At 37.8% G+C, this 18,611-nt stretch overlaps 1 protein-coding gene across 4 annotated transcripts in view; it reads left to right on the top strand.

The window, feature by feature from the left end:
• Window positions 1–18,611, top strand: part of Sgms2 (sphingomyelin synthase 2) — an 86,634-nt gene that overhangs the window by 55,356 nt on the left and 12,667 nt on the right. For all 4 annotated transcript variants that reach the window (XM_071614485.1, XM_071614486.1, XM_071614482.1 and 1 more), the window contains 2 exons: window positions 10,014–10,714; window positions 15,065–15,182. In XM_071614485.1, coding sequence (XP_071470586.1) covers window positions 10,260–10,714; window positions 15,065–15,182 — 573 coding nt within the window. In that variant the 5' untranslated portion in view covers window positions 10,014–10,259. The remainder of the gene's footprint in view (window positions 1–10,013; window positions 10,715–15,064; window positions 15,183–18,611) is intronic.

The raw sequence follows: 18,611 nt of genomic DNA, 5'->3' as shown, positions 1-18,611 counted from the left end.
GGGTCTCACAGGGTTGCTTAGCACCTCACTTTTTATTTTTATTTTTTCCTGAGACTGGCTTTGTACTCACTATCCTGCCTCAGCCTCCTGACCTGCTGGGATTACAGGTGTGCGACACTGTGCCCGGCTAAGAAGTCATTTTTAAACACCTATTTCAGTAGCCTGCTTATATTGTTCTATGCAGAGTATTGGAAATAGTATGAATTATACACACTATTTGGTTACCACCTGCTGGAGGGAGAAATCAATAGGTATATTTCTAAAATAATCTGAAAAGCATGAAATAAAGGAGTTGTATTATTAAAGCAGAATAATGAAATTATTTAAAAGGAACTAATCTTTTACATTTTTCTCCCTATTCATTTCATATCCTGATTTTCCTGCAGTAAGATTCTGCTTCCAAATCTAATAGTGTTTTATGGTTGACTAGGAAATAGACTGTTGATTTTGATTGTGACCTATGGGGGTAACCTAGAATGAGACCTCTATGTCATTTAGAAAGGGCTGTGTGGTCAGTTTAATGCTAAGCTATTAGATTCAGCTTCTACTTTTCTTTCTTAGACCAGCCATTATTCTTGGGAGAAAGCAGTCACACCAATATTAGGCAAATCCCTTTCAAAACTATTAAATGGGATTAAATACTTTTCAGATACCTCTCACTTTGATAGGTAATCTGTGTAGCTACCTATTCCAGAGTAATAAATATTAAAACTCCCCAAGGAATCAGTTTCTAGGTATATAAATCTTAGGAGTATATAAAGAAAGCTGGGAATATAGAAGCAGAGAATTATCACTGTTGTTCAGTTCGGCTGTTAGATTTAACCTTTCTGATAAAGGCCCCAGGGTATTTCTACTAAACAAGTGTTGGCTGGTTTTGTTTGGCCATTAACCTAGAGCAGGTTAATGCCAGTGAACAAATAACTGTCCTGTTTAGTTTTTTTTTTTGGTATATTGATAAAATTCTAGGTCAGATTATTGGAAGGCAGCTATGCTCACCACCATACCACCAATGCCACACAGCTGCAGTTCAAGTTACTAAAAGGGTGAACGTCTCTTTATAGCTTCCTGGGTGGGAGTGAGAAGTAGATAAGCATTTTAACCCAAAGACAAGCCTTCAACCCAGCTCATTCTCTAAGGCCATTTGTATCTCATACTTCACTGGCATTTAAATGCGGAAAGGCGTGGGAAGGAGAAAACAGCCTGGCTCTTTCTACCCAGTGTCCAAAACAGCTAGACAAAGGAGGAAAGCACCCCTTGGGGAGTTTCCCCATCTCCACCTTCCAGAAGTTTCACTAGATGTGCCTGGAATCGGGAGGGGTAGTGGAGGTGGAGACAAGCAAAAGCCACCACACTTCCCATCATTTGGGCAAAGCTCCTCAAATGTGTGGCATGTCCCCCACTCCCCTCCCTTAATTTTTGAGAACCTCTGATGCAGACTATCTGAATTGAAACTTAAAGAGATTATTTTTAAATATTCCCTAGACTTTGGCTTTATTTTATGGCCCTCTTCCATCTTCAGGGTCTGAGTTACCAGTCCTATCTGTGTGCTGTCTCATTCTACCTGTTTACTCATCTGTCTGATCAAGCTGTCTAATCCGTCCACCTATTTAGCCATTAATTATTTATGCATTTGTTCACTTATTCACATGACCGCATGCTCCGCATTATACCAGGATTGTCAAGTTGTCTTTCCTTGTGACTTCACCGCCCTTTGAGGTTCCTCTCCTACACAACTCAAGAATGTTGTTTTTCTAAAATATCCCAGAATTAGAACTGATGATCAGAATTTTTCCAATCACCAACAGAAAACTGAACAGGCAACAGTCTGTCTACAAAAAGAAGCTAAATTTTAGAATATCCTATAAAACATTGGATCAGATCTCACTGAAGGTCCTTTACAGGATCAACTTAGCTAAGGCAGAAGAGCTTCAGTGGGACCTGTAGGCCATCCCTTCTTGTGCAATACTGCCAGTCCTACAATTTACTGTTTTCAAATTTGCACAACTAATATTTGTCCTGGGTAAGTATTTCATGTCAGCCATTTAAAGTAACCAGTTTGTTTTTTGTTGTTGTTTTGTTTTAAATGAGAAAGACCTCATTTTTCCCCTTTAATCTAAGTCAAGGACTGGGGATATAGCTGAGTGATAGAGTGCTTGCCTAGCATATGTGAGGCCCTGGATTCAATCCTTAAAACTGCAAAAAGGGGGAAAAAAAGAAAAAAAGCTTAGTCATCTAACTCATAATGAATTGTGATGAGTTCTGCTAGAAAACTCATCTGTTTTTTGTCATTTCACATTATTTAGTTACAAGTTTATTTTGGGAGCACGGTTTACATGAATTTTGTTAAACAGTTTACTGTTCCTTGACTAGTTCTTGGTCTTGTCTGTGTTAAAAAAAAAAAAAAAAATCTTACAAATGTTTGCAATCATTGCTACAGAAGTGCTCAGCTGGTAAGTACAATACTGTAAAGGAAAAAGTGAACCTGGAGGTTAATAACAGTGTGGAATGGTCCTTGGTTTTCTAATTATATAGTAAATAATCCCAGTGGGCTATGTCTTTTTCTTTAATAGCTGAGTTGCTTCATAACTCAAGCTTATAAAATTCATTTGTTTTAAGGGTAACTTAAATGATTGTTAGTGAATTTACAAATGTGCACAAGCATCATCTCTAATTTTAGAACATTTCTACCACCCCAAAGAGCCCTTTTGCAATCACTCCCCATTCTCACCTGCAGTCCCAGGTAATCACTAATTACTTTCTATATCTATTGATAGGGTGTACCTTTCTCTTAGAATAACTAAGAATCAGAAATAAAATAGTCCCATCTACTTCATGTGAAATGGTACATGCCAGAGATCAAAACATCTGTCCTCCACCAAAGCATATTCCTTACCACAAAGTTTAAGAGTATAGTCATTGGTAGCTGGTTTTTCAATTATGTCTTTTATTTTAGATTTTTTCCCAAGCTATTCTCAGACTAAAGTGTTAGCAAAATATTTTGGAAGCCTGCCCATCCCAATTTAAACTTTTTTAAAAAAATTTTTAGTTATACACAGACACAATATTTTTTTTTTGTTTATCTATTTTTATGTAGTGCTGAGGCTCGAACTTAGTGCCTCACATGTTCGAGGCAAGTGCTCTGCCACTAAGCCACAACCTCAGCCCTAATTTAAATCTTATTTTATGTGGGAGTTAGTGGCATTATAAAAACTTGATCTGACAAGGATATTTTTCCACGTTCCTTTTGTTGGGAAAGTGTATCGCAAATACATGATAATTTTTAGTAAGCAATGGGTCTTCAGATTTAGAGAATTTGTAAGTAAAACTAATTAATAACTTTTGCAGGTTCTTCCAAAATAGAATTGCATCCCTTACAAAGCATCCTTGTATCCATAAGCATATTGCCTCCTGTCCATTTTAGATGGGGATATTTTTACAAGCAAGTTTAGCTCTAAGACTATTAATAAGAAAAAGTTAAGTTGTCCCGGTCTTTACTAATCTTTAGGAAAAACTGTACGGATGTAAGATTTCTTAACCAAAGTGGATCTGTTTACATAAAGTAATAAACTTATATTAGAAATTTAAGATGGTGGCTTATTAATAATAGTAAATATAATTAAGTTGTGACTAAGGTTATAGGGAAATTGTCAGCAGGCTCCTTTGCTTTTTTCCCCACAAGAGGGATGAATTACAAAAATTTTACTGAGGCTGAAACAGGAGGATTACAAGTTCAAAGTCATCCTGAGCAACTTAGCAAGACCCTGTGTCAAAATAAAAGAAAAAGTAGGTGGAGTGGGGCTAGAGATATAGCTCAGTGGTAGAGCTCTTGCCTAGCAGGCACAGGGATCCTGGATTTGATCTCCAATTCAAAAAGAAGGAAAAAAATCCCCCTAAGTTTATATTAATTAATTAATTTATTGTTGGTGCTGCACATCAAACCCAGGACCTCACACATTCTAGGCAAAATACACTACCACTGAGTTACATCCTCAGCCCTCTAAGTTTATATTGATTTTTGCAAAATTACAAAGACTTGTTAATAAGCTGTCTAGAGGATCTATTGTGTATTTATGTATATTAAAAAAAAAGAAAAACCTCAAAATTGTCTCTTGGTCTTTTCAGCTGACTGTACTGTTCACCTATTAAAATCTCAAACACTAAAGGTAATAGTAAGCAAGTTAAGAGCAGGGGCTTGTGAGGTCAGATTCCTGGTTTAACTGTAGGTTTTGCCATTTCCTGTCAGTCTGACCTCAAACAACTTACTTTCTCTCAATTTCTTTAACATTGGGCTAGCAATATTTCCTAGTGTTGTTGTGAGGAATAATTAGATAAAATGCAAGTACATTACCTGGTATTTAAGTAACATTTGCTGAGAACTGTTGTTTTGTGGGCTGTTTCATTTGACAACTCCATATTTATGGCTTTTTGGAGACAACCAAGTTTTCTTATGTAAGATACGAGAAAACTTTTGGGTCTGTTAAAAAACTCATCAACTATTTTTTCACCTGACATTCAGTTTAATAAAATTCTTCAAAACTTAGTTCTTCTTGAGCCTTTAGGCTCCATATCTACATCATTTTATTCATAATTCCAATTTGAACATTTAGGAATATATTTTCTTTGATGGATGTTAAGCTTCTATCTTTAACAGATTAAATTCTTTTAAACATTAAAACCCATGTTTAAGCTTAGATAAGTTCTTAATTTTTAAACCCACAAATAAACTGAGATAAGTTCTGTTAATTTTGAAACTATATTTACACATTTAATATATCTTATCACCTTAAGCACTACAAATGCATAGGTAGGCGGACTTGCAAATCTGGTCAACAGCACCTGTAAGCCCTTTGACTTCATGGTCAGTTGCCTTGCAGATTGACCTTGCCTCTGGTCAGAACTGCTGATGGAGTCTCATGGGTGTGGCCCTTCATATTTTCACCTTCTTCTGTATCCTCGAGTATCTGTCACATGGCCCCTTTCCAGTTTTGTTTGTTTGTTTGTTTTAATCAAACCATGACCTCTGAATGAATGAGTTATTGAAATCCTACATTTTCTATTTCAATCAAAGTTTCTTCTTAGTTGTATTCTATATTCATTTCTAGTATTTAAATCTCTGTCTTGCAGTCTTATAGTCATTACACAGGTTGATTATCCATTATCTGAAATAATTGGGATCAGAAGTGTTTCCAATTTGGGGGTTTAGAGATTTTGGAATGTTTGTGTGCGTGTGTGTGTATGTGTGTGTGTGTGTGTGTGTGAGAGAGAGAGAGAGAGAGAGAGAGAGAGAGAGAGAGAGAGAGAGAAAGAGAGAGAGATCTTTGAGATAGAACCCAAGTCTAAACTCAGAATTTCTTTCTTTCATATGTGCCTGATATACATAGCCTAAAGATAATTTTATACAATAGTTTTAATAATTTTATATATGAAAACAAAGTTTGTGTTCATTGAACCATCAGGCTTGTGCAGTATCTTGTTGGCACTCAAAAGGAATTTAGATTTCAGAGTATTTCAGATTTTGGATGCGCAGCCTGTTTTACCACCTGGAACTTCACAATATAAAGGTAACTGTAATTTGTTGGACTAATCCCATCTCGACTACTTGGATTTTTCCGATTTTCTCCTATAAGCAACTATTAAAAATGATTGTAGAAATATTTTGTGTACGTTATTTCCTTGGGAAAAACTTACAAAAGAGGACCACAGGGTAAAGGTGCTGCACACCCAAATTTAGTTATGTTTTGTGTCTAGTAGTGCAAATGTGTTGTTCCTATTTTTATCGATGAAACTTAGAACGTTTGTCAAATTAAAGGAAACACACTCCTGGGATTATTAAAAGTAATTACTAATGTTAATATCTCAGCCTCCCTCCTGTGAAATATTGTATAGCTTTGTGTTTTCTTTGATCTTAGTGTTAATTGTTATAGCTTTCTTCCTATAAGCTGTAAACATACCCTTTTAATTACTAGGACTTGAGGGCATTATTTATTTTTTTTTACCAATTTCTTTAAAAAAATTTTTTTTTAGTTGTTGATAGACTTTTATTTTATTTATTTATTTTTATGTGGTGCTGAGATTTGAACCCAGTGCCTCATACACGCCAGGCAAGTGCGCTATCACTGAGTCACAGCCCCAGCAATTCTTTTCATTTTAGAGATTTTTAAAGTGACATTCTATTTGTTGATTTATTTATTTTACAGTAGAATGCATTTTGACATATTGACAAATGGAGCACACCTCCTCATTCCTCTGGCTGTACATGCTGCTGAGTCACTCCAGCAGTGTAATCATACGTGTAGTGTATGTAGGGTAATAATGTCAGTCTCATTCTACCGTCCTTCCCGTCCCCACAGCCCCATCCCTCCCCTCACTCCCTTCTACAGAAACCAAAGTTCTTGAAGGCATTTTTTCCATTGGTATAGTGGCTACATCAATAGTCAGCATACGCAATCATATTTCTATTAAATTTTTAACTGGTTATCACTGGTTCTGTACGGAAGCTCTGTGTGTGTTAAATTTGTGAATAGAACAGACCTTCCAGGTGAATATTATATCTTTGAGATAGTTGGTTTCATATATGCATTTCTCTTATAATTTTGGTAATTGCCTGGTTTTTATTTTCTTTTTCTTTCTTTCTTTCTTTTTTTTTTTTTACTAAAACAATGTGAGGTAGTAGAGATGACATAAGTAAAACAGAGAAATGCAGTGATGTGTAAATATGTGGGTTTTTTTTTAATAATTTGACAAAAAAGATTCTAAAGCTTTTTGGGGAGAGAAAAGAGGAGCAACAGTGAGAAACTTTTTGCTTGATAGCAGAAGTCATAGTACTAAAATTGTGATTTGTCATTGAAAGCGTGTAGCTGTGAATCTGTTCCTTCCATTGAATATGTTTCCCCCACAAAATCAAACACATGTTGAATTTTATCAAATGCCCTTTTGGCTGCATTCAAGATAATTACACCTTTGCTTTTCATGTATGTTTGTGATGTATCAGTATGTTCACTTCCTAATTTTAAGCCATCCTTACATTTTTGGAATGTATCATATTTCTAAAAAATTTTAACAACAGTATCAGTGTATTCAATATGTCTGCGTTTGCATTTGTTTTCCAAAGGGGCATGAGTCTATAAAGATCTCAAACTTTTGGAGGCTGGGGATATAGCTCAGTTAGTAAAGTGCTTATCTTGCATCACAAGGCCCTGGGTTCAATACTCAGCACCATCAAAAAAAAAAAATCTTGATTTTTTTCTATTATCCAGGTAAACTTGCAGTTTTTTTTGTTGTTGTTGTTGTTGTTTTTTTTTTTTTTTTTTTTTTTTTTGCCATATAAGAGGACTTGGAAAGCTGGGCATTGGCTCCTGCATAGCAACCTAAACAAATGAGCTCATGGAATTGCCATCTGTGGAGAAGAACTTGTTAATTTTGTCTCGATCCCAGATGCTGATAGGAAAGGATGGTTATAGGAATGAGTGTGTGGAATCCTCAACTTGATGACAATCACTGAATCCCAGGTTTGGTGGACACAAGAGGAAAGTGCTGTGTACCTTTAATCTTCTTAATGAAATCCCAAGGAAAATATCAATCCTACTACTAATGACAGCAAATGGGCATTGTACTCCTAGAGTGCTGTTACTCCCAGTGGCACAAAGCTCTTCACAATTAATTGTTTCAGTCATCCTTGTGGTAGTCCCCTGAGGTGGGTGCCTGAGTGCTTCCTCATTTAAAAAAAAAAAAAAAAGTTAATTAGATTTTCCTCTGTTCCACATTCTGTGTTCTAGAATTAGATGCCTACCTTACAAAGCTCATCTGTATGTCTACGGAAGAAATGGGGTTTCAAAATCACAAGCTTCTTTCTCATGTGAACATCAGACTAGGAGCACACGTGAAGTATTGATGGGAATTTGATAGCTCGGCAAGATGCTCTGATGGATCAGGCGAGGGTTGATGAAGTGACAGGCAGTGGTTTGAATTAGAACTTTGGTGCCTGCTGAAGTAGTAGTCCGTGGTATTGAAGGTTTGCTATTGAAACTACCTTGTGGTGGCACCTTTTCACCATGCTGCTGCTTCCCACACCACTGTATATATGAGGGAGGGCATTCTAGAGAATATGTGAGGCCAGAGGGCTTTGGACTCTCATCCTGCTTTAATGTATCAATAGCGGGAGGCTTTTCAAAGGGACAAGAGGCAGGCAAGATGTTGAAAGCTAGTGACATCTCTCTGCCAAACTCGTCCTCCAGTCATTCTTCAGTCCTCTATTAGATCACCTTCCCTCCAGCTTCTGCTTTCTCAGATATGGAACGTGTCTGTGAGGGGAGACCTCTTCGAATAAATTACAGCTCACCTACATTTTTTCTTTTCCTTAGTACTGGGGACTGAACCCAAGACTGCTCTGTCACTGAACTACATCCTACATCCCTACCCCTTATTTTATTTTATTTTATTTAGTTTAAGACAGGGTCTTACTGAATTGCCACAACTGACCTTGAACTTGTGATCCTCCTGCCTTGGCCTCCTCCCAAGTCGCTGGGATTACAGCGTGCACCATGGAGCCCAGTTAAGCCTACATTTTTATCTAGTGATCAGTTTAGCCCTTGCCTTCCTTTGACAGTATGTATTCAGTCTTCTCCAACAGTTTTGTTGCTTTGGTTCTGTCTCTTCAGTTAGACTACAAGCTCTTTGGCTGAATATTCAGGTATTTTAGCTTATTTAAAACCCCCTTTAATTCCCCTCATATATCCTTCAGCAGATGCACAGTAAACACTTGTAGTTATTCTGTTTACCACTCATAGCTGTAAATAAATATAGCCTGTACCCACTAACAGTGCTGTTTTAAATTTTCTCCTTTTTCTTTCATTAAAGAAAGACTTAGTTGTCACTATGTTGAATTTTTTCGTCCTTCTATTTTTCCTGAAATTACCCTGAAAAGGGAGTCCTTTAAAATTCTAAGGATTATGCTAAAGTTATGCAGTGTACTCAGGGTGGGGACTAATTACAAGGTTTGAAAACCTCTTCAGGTGGTGGTTCCATAGTGTGACTAAAATACTGCTTTCCTAAATTAAGAACAGCTGGAGCATGTTGCTAGCTAGTATAAGAGAGTTGGTGGTGGTGCTCTGTGTCCCAAAGAAGTCTTTGCTCTTTGGAGCCTGTGGAGCTTAAGCCAAGCTTACCCTTTCCTCATCAATGTCACGGTGAGTAAGTGCCCCAAGCGAGTCCTCTGGATGCCAGTTTCTGTTGTTGGATAGAAACTCTGATGATTGCGTCAGATATTGTCAGTTACTAATTTACCATGACTTTGTAGTAAAAGATCTTATCCTTAAAACAGCTTGCTTTCTAAATGAAACATAGACAAGGTTCTGTATTTCTTTTCGCTAAGTTATTTTGAAGGCTGCCAACTTTTCTTGTGCATGGTGTGCATCTATGAATATGCAAGGATAAACTGAGGCAGTGCTGTTCTAAATACCTTGAATGTATAGATCTGGAATCGGTTCTTCAATGTAGTCACCAAAAGGACATCCGTGTTTTCATCAGAAAATAGACTATTTTGACAAATGCAGAGACTAACAGTTATTCCGTGCATGGACCATTGAAGCAACTCACCAGAGTTTTTAATTTTTTCTTTAAGGTTCATAGAAAAGATACAGTCTTAGGAGAGAATGATGTGATCTCTGGGCAGGTTCTAGCTTATTATGACTTCATGATTAGCAACAAGTAACACAGTCTGAAGTGTTTACAATGTTGGGTCCTGTCTTTTATTTAAAGAAATTTAAAGGGAATTGATAGTTAAAATGTTCCTATTTATACTGACATCAGTTCAAAAAGAGACAGGAATACCAGGATTAAACAGTTCAATGTTTTGTAAATAAATTCAATCTCTGCAATGTCAACTGTGTTCTAACAATATCTTTATAAAGCAAATGGCTTTGGTATTTGTTTCCTTATTTTGAGAATGTTTTTGTTTCGGAATTTTGATAATTGGACAAACTTATTATCTGAGCATAGTTTTGTTTTATTTTTAGGTGGGATAGTAACATCTTTTGGGGGAACGAGAATTGGCTTCCTTTCGTAAGAGTGGTGGACGTGCAGCAGACAGCTACATGGCAGGAACAATAATCAGATGGCTACCTTCTGCATTTTGTATTAGGAAACAAAATCAATTATAAGAGTACATGTTGATCTTGGAAGTAGAAGGATTCAAAAAAAAATAAGTTACCACAAAGAACAAGAACTTTACCATCTCCTTTTTGATCTGAAGACTGGGGACAATGGATATCATAGAGACAGCAAAACTTGAAGAACATTTGGAAAATCAATCCAATGATCCTGCAAACACCTACACAAGACCTGCTGAGCCCATCGAGGAAGAAAACAAAAATGGCAATGGTAAAGCTAAGAGTTTATCCAATGGGCTGCGAAAGGGCACCAAAAAGTACCCGGACTATATCCAAATTGCTATGCCCACTGAGTCGAGGAACAAGTTTCCCCTAGAGTGGTGGAAAACGGGCATTGCCTTTGTGTATGCACTCTTCAACCTCGTCTTGACAACAGTCATGATCACAGTTGTGCACGAGAGGGTCCCTCCCAAGGAGCTCAGCCCTCCCCTCCCAGACAAGTTTTTTGATTACATTGATCGGGTGAAATGGGCATTTTCTGTATCAGAAATCAATGGGATTATATTAGTTGGATTATGGATCACCCAGTGGCTCTTTCTGAGATACAAGTAAGTCTTTGTTGTTTTCTTCCTAATAAGTTTAGTGACACATAGACAAAAAGTGTTAACTGAGCAATCAAGTGTGAAACTGGCAAGGATACAGCAGTACTGTGGTGGGTGACTCAAAGAGTGTTTGAATTTAATGCCCGGCTCCTCATTTCTAGCAACTTGGGTGCTAGGGCATTTGTATGATAAATCCAGAGCCATCGAAGGGAATAACATACACTCTTGCTTGGGTTATTTCAGGCTCTTGACAAGTGGGGAAAGGAGGAGGCTGGGAAACTTTTTTCTCCCTTATTCCTAATGAGATGACTATCCAGCTTTGAGGTTTGCCTGTCTTCAAAAGTTCTCAAGTTTTAGGTTTTTGGTGTTTTTGTTTTTTGCTTTTCTTGGCCTGTTGGCCACCTAGTCACAAATGTTTGTTTAAAGAAACTGAATTTAGAACTGGGTCCCTGTGGTTTGGGTTTTAGATTTCTAAAGGAAACTTGTCTTCTGGTTTCACCTCAGCACCACAGAGGAGCTCAGAGTTCACTGGGTTCGGCTTTCCCCACCCCTGTCTTGGACTAGGAGGAATCAGGAAGTAGTAGCCAGCGTTTTTGCTTTGAAGACACTTGAAAATTGGACATAGATCTAAAGCGGTTATTCATGCTTCTCTGTGTGAATTCTGACTTCTGGTCCATAAAAAACGAAGACCCCTCAACTCCCCTTTCATCTCAGTCATTAAATATTTGCTTTCTACTAGGATTCTAGCAGTTAAATCACTGAAATAGGAGTTTGATCCAACCACTACCCATGGTCTGGGGCTTTCAAAATATATGATGCATGCCGAGTTGATATAGCTTGAAAATTCCAAATCAATTAAGATTTCAGTATGATTGCCACAAGATGGTTTTTAGAAGAGAGAGCTTATGCCATGTTGTTCCTCCCATTCTTTGTTGCTTTGTGATTGGAGGAATTCAGTCTGTCTTGGCCAGAGACTTCCTCAGGTGCAGCCTTGAAAACTTATTCTACAAACTGAAGTCATTCTTAAGCATTTTCTTTCACACTACTTTCTTGGCATGTTTTAAGTAAAAGAGCTGATAATTGTGTTTTACTTAGTTAAGGCATGCTATATGTGAAAATCAAAGAATATATTTGTTGAATGTTAGTGATTTTATTTTCAGTATCTGGGATTGATACACTGAACATAAGAGGGCCTGCCCAGGCCATAGGTGTTTGTTTTCTCCTTTAATTTGCAGCAAAATTTTGTTCCTGTATGTAAAAAGAGACATTTTCCAGGGTCTGGTAAGTAGCTGAACTCCACCCTGAAATGGAATCTTCACCTTGGTTTATTTGAATCATCATCTAGACATTCATTTCCTCTCCGATACCAGATTAAATTTCCCTATGTCACAACTCATGGGCATATACCTGAGCCACACATTTTTTTTCCTTTTCTTTCTTTTTTCTTTTTTTAGTACTGGGGATTGAACTAAGGGGCACTCAACCACTGAGCCGCATCCCCAGCCCTGTTTTGTATTTTATTTAGAGACAGGGTCTCACTGAGTTGCTTAGGGCCTCACTAAATTGCTGAGGCTGGCTTTGAACTTTCGATCCTCCTGTCTCAGCCTCCTCAGCTGCTGGGATTACAGGTATGCGCCATCACACCATACATTTTAATGGTATCCAGTGTTTTAGTCACAAGTCACATGAGTTTACCTTTTTATATCTCTCTTACTTATTTTTGATACTGGGGATTGAACCCAGGGCACTTAATCACTGAGACACATCCCCAGCCCTTTTTTGCTTTTTATTTTGAGACAGGGTCTCCCTAAGTTGTTGAGGTTGACTTTGAACTTGGGATCACAGGCATGTACCACCACACCCAGCTTTACCTGTTTTAGACATCCCAGCCCAATGAGAAATTCTTCTTTGCTCTATTAAAAGCACCTTTCAAAGCTGTGGGAAAGAAATCATAAGCAGTGGTTATTTTTCTACATAATGGTGCAGGGTGCTTGTTTCACCTAAGTTTTCTGCTCTGAGTATAGCTAAACTCAGAATGCTGGAATGAATATAATGAATTTATAATTTTCTGCTCATTCCTTGACCTTGTCTAAAAGCGGGCAGCACAATTCAAACAGCTCTCCTCTGGGGCCTGTGGTTGAGTCAAAGGGTGAATTGTTCTTCCCTTAACCAAGTGGGGGAGAGAGCACTATTGGTTACCTTGCTCAGTACGAGAAAAGGTAGAGCTAGGATAGCAAGTCTTGGAATAAAGAAATTCTTTCATAGTCTAGAGAGTGTTCTTTTTTTTTTAATCCCAGAAACCCTGAAACATTCTTAAAATAGCTACTGGTGTCAGGCAGGTAAAATATGTATTTGTACATAATTCTTTAAATTAGAATACCCAATAGTTACCTGAATTAGAACTTGATCCATGTCAGAACCACAGTCTTTGGAAAAACTTCAAACATGTCTCACCCTGAAATTCACTGTGATTCCAGAAGTCTTTGATCAGTCCTACTTTGGAAAGTCTGGTAGCTCTGAGTGGGAAAATTGCAATAATATATTTTATGTTCTGGAGAAGTTATAACTAGCAACCCAGAGGTTAAAGGAATCCCACTCATTTTCCATTCCCAGAGCCAGAGCTTCTAGACCAAACAAACAACAAAAAAGGGACTGTCACCTTGAGCTTTGAGGACACTCAGACCCCTTGATGTCTACCTAGGCCTTTTTGTCTTTCTTTACTTTTAAATGATTTTTAACTCATACATAAAAATATTAAGAAAAATTGAACATATTCACAGGCTGTCATGTGATGTTTGAATACATGTAATATTTTTTAAATACATTTTTTTGGTTGTAGATAAATGCAATACCTTTATTTATTTTATGTAGTGCTGAGGATCAAACCCAGTGCCTCCCACGTACAAGTCAAACGTTCCACAACTGAGCTACAACCCCAGCCCTATATGTAATATTTTTAAAATATTTTTTTAGTTGTAGTTGGACATTTATATATTTATTTTATTATTTTTATGTAGTGCTGAGGATCTAACCCAATATCTTGCACATGCTAGATGAGCACTCTACTGCTGAGCCACAACTCCAGCCCCCTTATACGTAATATTTAAATAAAATTAAACATACCTATCTCCTCAACATTTATCATTTCTTCACAGTGGAAACATTTAAAGTCCTTAAACATTTTTTATGAAATATGCAGTACATTAATGTTATCTGTAGTCACCTTACTGTGCAAACCACACCAGGACTTCTTGTTCCTGTCTAACCATAGCTTAGAACTCACTGATCAATCTCTCCCCATTCCTTCTGCTCACCTAACCTCCTGTGCCTCTGGCAACACTGCTGTACTCTCAACTTCTGTGAGATCAACTTTCTTAGATTCCCCATGAGTGAGATCATGTGGTGCTTGTCTTTCTGTACCTGGCTTATTTCACTTAATATAATGATCTCCAGTCCCATCAATATTGTCAGAAATGACAGGATGCCATCATTTTATGGATGAATAAAATTCCCTGTGTATATGTACTACATTTTCCTTATCCATTCATCATTTGGTGGGCACTTAAGTTATCTCCATTTCTTGGTTATTGTGAACAGTGCTGCAATAAACACGATCAAACTGCATACAAAAGCTTCGTACTCCTCTTTCTCCTCTTTGATGGAGATTGAATAAAAGTAAGTAAATCAATTTACAGCTTCACTATTAAATGTCCTTAACATATAAGGGCACTTTGGACATCTTCAAAATGTAATTCTCCGGAAATTTGTTTAGTCAGAGAAAATATAGTTCATTCCCAAGTTGTCAAAATACCTTCAGATGGTCCCCAAATAAACCTTGTTTATAGAACTTGAGTTAAATGGGTTGTCACATTTCCCTGTGTGTCCAATTATGCCACATCACCTGGCTCATTAGTTAATTCCTTTGTGACTGTGGCTCACTTATATCTTTGATATGTCCTTGAGGGTTTTATTAATCAATGAGTTGACTGAAAACATAGAAGTCATTGAATTCGCTGGCAAAGAGTGACATTTTTTTAAGAGAGAGGGGATCATCTAAATTCCTGGTCTACTTTAATGCCTACACTCCTACACACTTAGTCATTTTGGGCTCCAAATCACCTACATTTATTGTAGCACATGAATCATTATTTCTGGAAATGGAAGTACAGTATCACCATGGAATTACAGAATGAACAGCTCATAGCCTTTAAATTGTGTGAAACTGGTTTGTTAATGCTATTCTTAATTATTTTTTAACCTGTTAAAGTTTTCTTTCTTGACTTAGGTTTTATTGATTGCATTAAGAACAAAAACAACCAGTAAGCTTGTCTTTCCCCATCCCTCTTCTTCCTTTAGGTCAATAGTGGGGCGCAGATTCTTTTTTATCATTGGAACTTTATACCTATATCGCTGTATTACAATGTACGTTACTACTCTCCCTGTGCCTGGAATGCATTTCCAGTGTGCTCCAAAGGTAAGCAGCTCTGCATTCCCATTTAGAGGGAATCAAGAAAACAGTTACTGAACACCCACTGTATGGTACATTCGTATACATACTTTCATAGGTGCTCACTGAAATCTAACATATTTTCTATGTTTCTTTAGATTGGGGGAAGAAATCAAAATTGAGAAAAGTACATCTTTGTGTATAAAAATATCATTTTCTGCTAACTGAACATTACCATCATTTTGCTTTTCTGCTTTGTAACCTCATTTTCTTATACATTCATGCATTCATTCTACAAATATTGAGCTTATGTTCCCAGGCCCAATAATAACCAAATGAAGTCCTGCCCCTAAAACTAATGTTCTATTGAGGGATGACAGATGATAATTTCAGATGTACCACATGATGATTAGTCAGGTGATTGTCCCATGAGGAGCAATAAGTGGGTAGGAACTATTTTATACAGAGATCAGGAAAGACTTCTTTAATAAGAGAGTATTTGGGCAGGAACCAGGCGAGGGAACAGCCGCAGGATGGGATATGAGCTCCAGGCCAAGAAAATGTTTCAGTTGCATTGGGTCAGAGGAAAAGCAGGGAGTTGGGGGGCAGTAGTGGGGGTACACGCCACAGGTTTCAGAGGCTCTTATGACCCACTGTAAGAACCTAAACCTGAATGGTGGCAGTGGAATTGATGAGAAATCATTTAATTCAGGATATATTTTGAAGGCAGAATCAATAGGCTGTGTTAATAAGTTGGATATGGATTTGAGAGAAAACAGTCAAGGATGACCCTCAAAGTTTTTAGCAGTTGTAAAAGATAGGGTAGCCTTCTGCAAAGACACTGTATGGGGATGTCTCCTGAAACAGCCCTGAGCAGCAATCAATTTCTGTCCTGTTGAGAGAGCCGTTAATCCCCTTAGACCTTTGCTTACCTTGATTGATGCTTCTCCTTAGGTTTGTGCATCTTTAATTCCATATCCAGTAACTGCATAGACTTGCTTATAAAATAGAAGCGTACAAATCATGTGCTTTCTAGACAGGGAATGAAGTCTAACATCATATTTTACTGAACACTAAGCAGATGTCTGAGGTAAAGGAAAAATAGAGTTGTTCTGAAGAAGCCAGCAGTCTCCCTTACCAAATATAGGTGTGGTTGGGAGAAGCCGTAATTTTCCAAAGTCATCAAAGCAGAAAGTGTCTGTAATTAAAACAGTGTACACATTGGCTGCTTTTTAGTGAAGCTAATTCAAGGCATGGGAGGAGTTCAGAAGCACAATAAACTCTTCTAATGTCCTGTTGTAGTGTGTTGAGTGAAGAAATGGCCACAGGAAAAAAAGGGCAAGCCCATCCTTTTAATGGATGAGGTTTGCAGGGATGGATTGCTATGATTATGGAAGGACAGTAGATTAAAGATTGCCCTTCATGAGAGAGGTGCAATTTTCAGGACCCACATCGGTAAATGTGCTGTGGGATAACTGAGCCACAAACATTCCTGATGGAAACTTGGGGAGCTTCCTTAACTAATCATCTGCTATGTTCACTTGTCAGCACCTCTTCCCAAAGCACAGGCAGCTGTAGGTTCTGCTTCCAGATCACTCTGCCTGATTAGAGATGAGGTGCTACAGAACAGGAGTTTGGAATTGCATTCTAAATGTGGTTCACCGGCTGGCACTGAGTGCCACTCAGAGTTTTGTGGTTAGGAGGCTGTGAGATAATCTACCTATTGCCTGTGCTTCTGGCTCCATGGCATGCCCTTCATGATGAGCAGTGCCAGGGCTCTGTGTACTGAAATCACTCACTATCGGAGGGTGTCCCAGCTAGTGACTGGCTCCTGCAGTTTGCAATCCACCAGATGTGATCACAGGAGTCACCGTCGTGAATCCGTGACTTCCACATTTTACCCTCTCTCTCATCTATCCTGCAGCTCACTTTAAGTCCTTTACTTAAAATTTGCTTCAGCCACCAACCCCAGCTTTGGTTTCCAGTCAAGACTTTTGTATTTTTTTAATGTGTATTTAGATAAATTTTGGTTTATTGATTATGAAATGATTTTATGAGATCATTTAGTTTTTCTAAATCCTTTTGACCCAAGAATGTTTGGCTGGGATAGCATGGGTTCCTTCCCTGGGAGAGCTCTCTGGGACAGCTCTCCCCTCTATCCCGGCCATAGATGGCCAAAGACCTCTCTCCTTAATGGAAGGGACAGCCTGTTAGTTTCTGGTTTGGCAGACCCCATATTGGGCTCTCCTGCACCTCAGTTCTTTTTATGGGAGGTGTTTAATGGAGGTTGCAGTTGTAAGAACACTTAGGAACATTGGAGCCCTAGTCTGCTTTGGCTGTTTTGATTGATGCTTCTCTTTAGGTTTGTGCATCTTTAATTCCATATCCAGTTACTGCACAGACTTGTGTCTGAAAACAAAGAAATTAATAGTATTGAGAGTCTTGTGACATGTGATGGGGAGGCCCAGTAAATTGGAAAAGAACTAGAAAAAATAAATCCATTAATCCTAACACCCATTATTCTCCTTTTCTTCACCAGTTTTTTTTTTCTTTCCTTGTGGTTTTATTTAGCATTTATACTAAGCATGAATTGATGTATTAGGATTGGCAGTAATAGTATTGAGGAATTAAGAAGACAAGAAGAGAATCCTTCCTCTGTTCTGAAAAAAACATATATAATCAAGTGTATCAGGAATCTCCATTCAGTAGCCCCCACTGATCTGTGGGGAGTATGTTTTAAGACCCGCAATGGGTGCTGAAACTTCAGATGATATTGAACTTTAGGTATACTATGTTTTCCCCATACATACATATGTACATATGAGTAAAGTTAACTTATAAATTAGGTACAGTAAGAGATTAACAATAACTAATGATAGAATAATTATAACAATACTGCAATAAAAGTTATTTTAAAACTAATGAATATTTTTTCAGGAATTATTTCATTTAAACTTTCTGACTGTGGTTAGCACTGAGTAACTGAGACTTTGGAAAACAAAACCATGGATTTGGGGAGGGATGTCTGTCCACCAATACCACTGAATGCAGAGGAAAGGGGGCTTGTGGTTTATCTCAACTCCTAATTTCTTTACATTGTTGACCCCAAGTAAAGAGACTGAGGGCTTTAAGTGTTTTTGCCTTCAGAAAATTATAGAGGGGCTGGGGTTGTGGCTCAGTGGTAGAGCACTTGCCCAGCATGTGTGAGGCACTGGGTTCAATCCTCAGCACCACATAAAAATAAAATAAACAAAATATTAAAAAAAAAAGAAAATTATAGAGTTGGGATATGTGAGTAGAGAAAAAAAAGGTTATGGTTTTGAAATGAAGAATAATATGTCCTTTGAAACTGGGAACACAATGGTTGGGCAGAGCGTATGTACCTTTTTATTTGATCTCAGTGTTGGCAGTAGTTGTACCAACCTCATCAGAAGAAATTCCTCATTGTGGCCAATC

The sequence above is a fragment of the Marmota flaviventris genome, chromosome 7, assembly GCF_047511675.1.
Source record: "Marmota flaviventris isolate mMarFla1 chromosome 7, mMarFla1.hap1, whole genome shotgun sequence".
Lineage (NCBI taxonomy): Eukaryota > Metazoa > Chordata > Mammalia > Rodentia > Sciuridae > Marmota > Marmota flaviventris.
This window is presented reverse-complemented; position numbering and strand designations above follow the sequence as displayed.